The sequence below is a fragment of the Jatropha curcas genome, chromosome 5, assembly GCF_041381405.1.
Source record: "Jatropha curcas cultivar XTBG-Jc1 chromosome 5, XTBG_Jcur_1.0, whole genome shotgun sequence".
Taxonomy (NCBI): Eukaryota; Viridiplantae; Streptophyta; class Magnoliopsida; order Malpighiales; family Euphorbiaceae; genus Jatropha; species Jatropha curcas.
This window is the reverse complement of record NC_143155.1, coordinates 6,669,403-6,678,780: the sequence shown is the minus strand read 5'-3', so window position 1 is coordinate 6,678,780 and position 9,378 is coordinate 6,669,403. Positions and strand designations below refer to the sequence as shown.

The 9,378-nt window shown below is 29.3% G+C and overlaps 1 protein-coding gene across 1 annotated transcript; it reads left to right on the top strand.

Annotated features, from left to right (window-relative positions):
* Positions 1-7,834: 7,834 nt before the first annotated feature.
* Positions 7,835-9,139, top strand: LOC149496150 (uncharacterized). Its single transcript, XM_089721138.1, has 3 exons — positions 7,835-7,991; positions 8,077-8,129; positions 8,416-9,139. The coding sequence occupies exons 1-3, from the start codon at positions 7,922-7,924 to the stop codon at positions 8,527-8,529; spliced, it is 237 nt and encodes a 78-aa protein (XP_089577264.1). The 5' UTR covers positions 7,835-7,921; the 3' UTR covers positions 8,530-9,139.
* Positions 9,140-9,378: the final 239 nt, after the last annotated feature.

Here is a 9,378-nt window from a genome sequence, read left to right as displayed (position 1 = left end):
AATCCACAAGTAGTTCCTGATACACCTCAAGCTTCTAACAACATCAATCTTATAGAAGTAACTTCCAATTCTGATGTCAGTGAACCTGACTCAGATGATGTCAGTGAACCTGACTCAGATGATGCTAAACAATTTATAACTAATATAACCCATAGAGAATTAGTCTCTAAGGCTCCAGATTTAGGAATAATTGATAAACCTCCATATATATCCCAATTTCATTATAATGCTAACACATTATATGAATGGAATATAGATGGATTATCTGAATATAAAATTTTAAGTATTTTGCAACAAATGACAATGGCTGCAAATGCTTATAAAACTCAGTCACCTATTTCTGATAAAGCAGTTGCTGAAATCCTTATTGCAGGATTTACCGGGCAATTAAAAGGATGGTGGGATTATCATCTCACTGAAAAACAGCAGTTAGATATTTTAAATTCTGTTCAAGTAAATGATGAGGATGAACCTCTATATGATGAACATGGTGAGCCAATTCAGGATGCTGTTGCCACCTTAATACTCACTATTTCATTACATTTTATAGGCGATCCATCTCATATAAAAGATAAAAATGCAGAACTTTTAAGTAACTTAAAATGTAAACAATTAAGTGATTTTGGAAAGAAAAATTCTTAGCTGGTTTACCTTATTTTTTAGGGGAAAGAGTTAGGAATTATATAAAACAACAACATGGTAATCCAATTTCATATAGTAAATTAACTTATGGTCAATTAATTAGTATAATTCAAAAAGAAGGATTGCAGATTTGTCAAGACTTAAAACTTCAGAGAACTTTAAAATATGAATTAAAAAAGACTAAACAAGAATTAGGAAGTTTTTGTAAACAATTTGATTATGGTATTACATCTACACAACAATGTAGTGGTCAATGTTCTAAACCTTCAAGCTCTAAAAAACATTATAAGAAGCATTATAAGTCTAGGCCTAGTAAAGATAAATATTATCATAAAGAGAAACCTAAGCATTATAAAAAATCTAAGAGTAAAAAACCATACAAACATTTCACTAAAACTTCATATAAGGATTTAACTTGTTTTAAATGTGGCAAAAAGGGACATACATCTAAGTTTTGTAAGTTTAATAAGAAATTAAATGAATTACAATTAGATGAAGAAATTATAAATAAGATTCATGAATTGTATCTTAATTCTGATACATCAGAATCTAAGGTACAAGAAAGTGATCATCAAATTGATGAACTCGGTTCAACAACCAGTTCTTCAGATAAATCAATAAATATGTTAACTAAAGATTAGAGTACACTCTTAGAAGTAGTAAATGGTATAACGGATAATGATCTTAAAAGTCAACTTCTTAAAAAATTGATAAAAAGTTTTGAAGAAGATAAAGAAGTAAAAACTATAACATCTAAAATTCAAACTAATACTTATGATTTAACAACTATATTGAATAGAAATAAAAAGGTAGAAACAGATATGTCACTTAAAGATTTATATAAAGAAATTAAGATTTTAAAACATGAAGTAAAAGAATTAAAAAATCAGGCACAATTAAATACTACAAAAATAAAACATTTGGAAACTCAATTAATATCTAGTTCCTCTTCGGAAGAACCAGATGATGAAATAAAAGATGAAATAAATGAACTAAATGAAGAAGAAGAAATAAACCCAAATTTTCTATTTCTTTTACAAGAGATAACATCAAGAAAATATTTAGTAAAGATAACTTTACAAATTTCAAATGATTTTATTATAAATGGTATAGTTTTATTTGACACAGGCGCAGACTTAAATTGTATAAAATCTGACATAGTACCGCAAAGATATTGGTCAGAAACTCATGAAAAATTAACTACAACTAATAAATCTAAATTAGAAATTGTAGGTAAAGTTGATGCAGATATTGTAAATAATGAGTTAGAAATTAAAACAATTTTTCTGCTTTCTCCACAAATAAATTATATGGTAATATTAGGAACGCCATTTATAAACCTAATAACACCATATTCAGTAAAAGAAGATTGTATTAAATTTAAGATAAGCAATAGTAAAGCTAGGTTAGAATTCACTGAAAAACCTAGAAGGAAGAATTTAAATCTACTTAAAGCTCATTCTATTAAAACCTTAGAAATCAATTCGTTGATAAATTCTAAGGAAGAAGACTTAAAAAATTTAAAGAATAATGCATGTTTCAGAAGAATTAAAAAACAACTAAACAGTGAACAGGTTCAAAATAAACTCAAAAATTTAAAAGAATTTATGGAAAATAAACTATGTGCAGATCACCCAAATGCATTTTGGGCCTGTAAATAGCATATAGTAGATTTACCATATGAAAAGGACTTTGATGAAAAGTCCATAACAACTAAAGCTCGGCCCATTCAAATGAGCCCTGAACTTATAGAGCACTGTAAAAAGGAAATTAAAGATTTAGAAAATAAAAAATTAATCAGAAAATCTAGAAGTCCTTGGTCTTGTGCAGTTTTTTATGTCAATAAAAATGCTGAGATAGAAAGAGGAGTACCTAGACTAGTAATTAACTATAAACCTTTAAATACAGCTTTAAATGGATAAGATATCCAATTCCTAATAAAAAAGATCTGTTAAAGAAATTATACAATGCAAATATTTTTAGTAAGTTTGATATGAAATCTGGCTATTGGCAAATCTAGATTCATCCTAAAGATAGATATAAAACTGCATTCACAGTTCCTTTTGGACAGTACGAATGGAATGTGATGCCTTTTGGATTAAAAAATGCACCTTCAGAATTTCAGCGAATAATGAATGACATATTCAATCCTTATTCTCAATTCTGTATTGTGTATATTGATGATGTTCTAATTTTTAGTCAAACATTAGAAGATCATTTTAAACACTTAAAAACCTTTTGCATGGTTATTAGAAAAATGGTTTAGCACTTAGTAAAACGAAAATGGACTTATTTAAAACAAAAGTTAGGTTTTTGGGTCATTATATAGAACAGGGTATTTTTCAACCCATAGAAAGAGCCATGATTTTTGGGTCTAAATTCCATGATGAATTACCGAATAAAACCCAACTCCAACGTTTTCTTGGATGTTTAAATTATGTAATAGATTTTTACTTAAACCTAAATTGTATGATTAAGCCCTTACATGATAGGCTTAAGAAAAATGTTGGCCCATGGACAGCCCAACATACGCAGTTAGTAAAAAAGATAAAGGCTTTGGTAAAGGAAATTCCATATCTTTATATCCCTAATCCAACAGCATTTAAAATAGTTGAAACTGATGCTTCAAATGTTGGATACGGTGGTATCTTAAAACAAGTCATTAATGGTAAAGAACGTATAATTCAGTATACATCTGGTCATTGGAATTTGATATTGAATTTATTAAAGGTAATGATAATAATATTCCAGACTTTCTAACTAGAGAATTCTTACAGAACGATGGGAAAGAAGAAGGATAAGGGGAAGAAACCCTTAAATGAATCTGATTCTCCCACTAAAGCTCTTTCTGAGCACTCCGAAGATCTTAGTAAAACCCTTACCAGTAAACCAGACCCCACTAAAAACCTTCAACAATGGATTGAAGAACTTAGCAAATCTCCAGAAATAGTAAAGGCGCTTCAAAGTATAGCATCCTCTTCCACAGAGGACCCAGGTATGCTTTCTCAACCTAAAGAGATCGTATCCGCTCATGATACGGCTACTCTGTCTCAAACGGTAGGCGGTAAAGAGTTATCAAATCCGTTGACGGCTGTGGCTTTGCCAAAAAGCCAATTATCATTTACTTCTAGTATACATAAATGGTTTGTAAAAAATGTATATGATTATGAAATTGAAGTTGAGGATGGGTATACTGACATCAATCCTTGGCAAGTTATTCACAAATATTATCCTGAGCATTGGTATTTTGTCCCAACGGACCCTTCAAAACCTCAGGAATACTATCATAGTATTTTAATAGATACTGGTTCAGTAAAAATCAAACATACATTTGATACTCAACATAAAACAGTTATTTCATACTCTTCTCTTCAAATAAAACGCGTCATCCATCCTAAGGATTGGCCCGTATCTTCTTTATATACTCCTGTTAGATTTAAAACTCTTTCTAAGTATAATCCTACTTATAATTATTTTGATTATAAAGAGGCATGGGAAAAGATTTTTTGTATTCAAAACCCGACTCATACTCATTCTTGGTTAATTTATTTTGACCAAAATATTCGTAAAGATTTAAAAATCCCCAATTGGTTTAAAAAGTGGTGGCAATCAAGAGGCATTTCTGACGAAATTATTACCCCAGAAGTCCTTTCATTGTATCACTATTTTAAAACCAATTATAAACCTACTCCTGAAGAAGCCCATATACCATCATTGATGTACTATAGTATGACCTTCTTCACACCATGGGTATACCAATGGTTTTTTGATTATCAGTATGTTCCTGGTACTCAAATACCAATGATAGTAAAATGTCACAAGATAAAATGGTGGGGATCATTCAAAAACTCCACTACCCAACTTAAAATCAGTCAATGGATCACCAGTAAAAAGGCCAGCTCATCATCCCTTAAAAATTTAACTTATGCTAAAACACTTGCTTTACCAGAAAACCCTGATTTTGGGATTCAAAAAGCAAAGTGTCAAGCTAGGTTGGCTGCAGCTAAAACACCTGAAGAGTATAAACTGATCTGTGAAGAAATGTTCCAACTACTCTCTACCAGTTCAGATCCACAGGTAAAACCTTCATCCAGTAAAATTCAAGCATCGTCTTCAAGTCAATCATCAACCAAGACAGCTCATAAAGGTAAAGGAAAAATATCATCATCATCTTCATCGGATACCTCCAGCTTATCCTCTGAAGATAGTGATGAGGCACTTTCAGTCATAAAAATCAAAAGTAAAGCTAAAGAAAAAGAAAGAAAAGAAAAAATAAAGAAAAAGAAAAAGAAAGCCGACAAGATAAAAAGAAAAGTAAATAAGGGTATGTCATTATCCTCATCTTGTTCGGACTCCATGTAAAACAAGGCAGGTGGAACCTTATTTCACCATCATATCATTTTCCACAGTAAAGGCCAAACTACTGTTTCTACAGGAAAAGCCAATGCACTATTTCAATAGTAAAGGTCAAGATTCGGTGGCAGACAACCCACTGTTCATCTACAGTAAAGGTCAACACTGTTCAAGATTCGGTGGCAGACCAAATACTATTCATGAATAGTAAAAGATTCTTTTGTTTTCTTTTAAAGGAAGGCCTATCCTCTTATGAAAGGAGGAGGACTAACTTAGGATTATTGTTGTAAAACTCTCAACTTTCCCTCTCCCCTCCATTCTCAAGTTCTTTTGTAAGGATTCCAAGTTCGAAGTCTGTTTGTAAAACAACATACTTGTAAGTATAAATTGTATTTCAATTTTGTATTTAAATAAAATTGCTTGTTTAAATTTATAAACTGCTACTTTCTAAGTCCGTGTTTACGGCACCTTTCTCTTCTCCCTCCACACTCTGACTTAGTTCTGGGGATCCCAGGCTAAGGTTGCAGGAACCCTCAATCTTAATTAAAATAAAAGCAATTAAAATTGATTGAGTTAATTGATAAATATTAAATAAATTGTTTATTGTGTTGTCTGTTGCTTATAAGTATGCTCTGTGGATGCAGCCTAGTCTGATCTTCCACATCAGAAATTTGTTTTGCATGTTGATTTATAAATTGCAAATAATAAGTATTGATATATCGGCTGGAAACCCAGAAGTGCGGACTACTGGTCCAAAGGACTATTTATTAGTCATCTTCTTGGTATAACAACGCCACGTATCATACTTTAAAATTGTACTTTAAAATGCAATATATCCATATTATTGTAAATGAATTTAATCGGACAGTTGTGATTATTATATATGATTTAAATGTAAATAGATCTTTTACTTATTTCGTCCCATTCAGCAGATTTAGTAATTAGTGTTTAGATTCGGTCGATCATATGGGTATTATTGAAATTTTTAAATATATATATATATATATATATATATATATATATATATATATTATAAGATATAAATAATTCTCCCCAAAAAAAATATATATATATATATATATATATAGCAAGTGGATTTTCTTTTGGTGCTTGCATGTAGAATTCTAAATAAGTGACATGTGTATTTTTATAATTATTTGGCTTTATATTTATTTAAATTTCACATTAATAACATATGCTTTAATTGTTTGTCTTTATATTTATTTTGAAAATAAATTGAATGTATGATTGTTTATTGACTGAATTAAATTATGTTAAGTATCATTGATTAGTATAAGATTAGAATGATATAACTAATTACTTAATTTATAGATTTAAATGATAGCATGGTTGTTGTTTTATATTAATTTTAAAATAAATAATTTGAAAGTAAATTAAATAATTATTTATTTTTAGAATTAAATTGTATTAAATATGATAGACTTTATCATATTTAAAATGAATTACTTAATTTGTATATTTTAATGATGTTAGGAGTTACTTTTTACATTGATTATAAAATAAATTAAACTAATTAACTATCCTTTTATTTCATTTTTTTATTTAGCTTTATAAATTCCACTATTTTCAATATATGTTTATCTACTAATTTTCATGTTCTTTAAAAATTATGACTGTATTTTTCACTATTCATCTATCTTTGATTATATATTTTAATAGCATAATATAAAAAAAAAATTTACTCTAAAATCTATCAACAAGCAATATACATTATATTATTTTCTTTCAATTTAATTAAAATTTTCTTTAATCGTGTATGGGAATATTATTAGTTTTATTAAACATACAACGGGCATCAATAATAATTACAACTATCCATTTTCTAAGAATTGGACAATCAAACTTTAAAATTTTTATTTAAATCACATTTAAAAGTCCATCACTAATTTTACCAACAAACTAATGCCTAATTCACCATTGATTATGTAAAGATTTTCTCACGAAAAAACTCTCAATTGATGGAAATATGTCGATTCTTTTTGTCCAAACATCATTATTATATTATATTATATACCTACATTAACGTAGGCACTAAAGCGGTACAAGTCATTGAAAATCTATTGTCATTTTCTTTTCCTACTTCAAACAACTAAATTGCAAAATACCAACTTTCTCAAAATAAATAAATAAATAATATGTAAAATACCAAGTTCTTTTTTAGTGCAATTATATCAAATATCTGCCTCTCTAGCTGCATACCATCTAAATTTCATGACATTGCCCTACTTTATCTCAATAGTATAGTCCACAACCATATTTTACAATATTTATTAAATAGAAAATAATATCATTTGCTTTAGTATTAATATTATTTACTTGTCCATACCGAATTCATGGGTGGACCAGTGAAAATATGAATTTTTATCAGAACGAGACTATTTCTAACTATATATTGGGAAAGAAAAATAAAGCAGGAATAAATTTTTTTTTAAAAAAAAATCTTATTTTCATTGATTTCATACATAAGTGGAGCATAGACTCTATCTTGACAAATATTTTCCTATAACTAAAACTCATTATAATTAGTGGGTCAATTTTTTTCCCCTATTATAAGAGGATTGACTTATTAATTAACAAAAAGTGATGAAGACCCCAAAATGGGTACAGAAATTGAAGCCATGCAAAGGGATTCATGTCTTGAAATTAGTCCACATGAATTCAATTGATTAATATTATTTTTTTATGATGTCATATAAAATATTAATTAGAGTATAGTTGACTTTAAGTTTTGTGGAATAAAGGGTTAATGCATTTCATCATCATTCTGTAGCTATTGGGTGGGTGCACCATAACAATAGCTCTCATGCCATTTCTATTGCCACTAATAATAAAAGCCTAACTTCCCTCCTTTCCTTCTCCTCTCTTGTGTAAGTAAATCATTCTTCCTCTCAAACATAATTTAGATATGGCTCTCAATTTTAGGATCAAGACCTTTCTTCTTGTCTCCTTATTACTCTTCATTCTCTTATCTTCAGGTCAGTTTGAAATCCCATTTCCGAAATTCATTTATTTTTTTATCCTAATTAACAAAATGAGTACTAAATTGCTTTCTCCTTGTAGGCATGGTTGAAGGGTTCAGAGAAGGCATGAGCCCAAATCACTCACTGGACAAGGTAGACAAGTATATATATAACCTTTTAAACTTTAATTTAAGGAATTTTTTAGCTTTTAATTCAAAATCTCAAATGTTTGGGGGAAGGTGGTTTGACATTATATGAGAAGCAACCTGCCAGCCATGAAATTTTTTATTAATTATACTTTTAAATCTACTGGCCGACAAGCTAATTCTCGTATAAGGTCGAGTCTATAACATTTGAAACTAATGCTCTTTTAATGATAAATAATTTTCTTCATATTTATTCTCACCAACCAATGTCTGTATTTTCTCTCTATGTGAAGGATGACTTGAAAATGCACACTGGGAGAAAGCTTTTGATGGATGTGCAGGATTATGATGATACAGGACCTAACACTAAACATGACCCCAGGAGGAAACCTGGAGGCAGGCCTTAATATTATTTATTTTATTAATTAGTATATTATAGGAACTATATATATATATATATTTATATATATATATATATATATATATATATATATTATATTTTATATCTCTAAAGGTTTACCATGTTTGAGATATGAATGCTATTAGGTTTTCCAAGGAGTTTCTTCAGTATTATACTATATATTTTACACCATTTGCGAGGGGGGTTTTATAGTACAAGGTCTTTTAAGAAATTAAGGTGCATGATTTTGCATTGTGCGTATCCCATGTATCCCATGTTTTCTTGAGAAAAAAAAGGAACTACTAAGTGTGTTAGTCACTGTCCCATCGACTTGGACCATCGGTCGAGTGTTGACGTTCCGATTTAAGACACTCTATAGATATGCGTATTGCATGTTCGACCATCGGTCAAGTATTGACGTTCCGATTTAAGACACTCTATAGATGTGCATATTGCATGTTCGACCATCGGTCAAGTGTTGACGTTCCGATTTAAGACACATAGATGTGCATATTGCATGTTGGTGCTTATAAGTTATCTTTATACATGTCAAGTATAATGAGAGGCTTTTGCTATATACTCTATGAAATAAAATCAGCAGGCTTATTTCTTTTCAATCCAAATGACATGCAACTTGCATCTTCGGGGTTAATCTTGTAAATGGTAAATAGGGTAACTTTCAATTCAAATATAGGAAAGTCAGAATTTTCTCATCTTAGATATTCAAATAATCATAAGCTTAGCTTAGTGGGCCATAATAAAATCTAATAAAATATAATTAAATGTACTTTTAGTGTAAATATTAAAGCAAAAATACATTTGGCTAGATTATATTATACTTTATTATGGCTCTTTA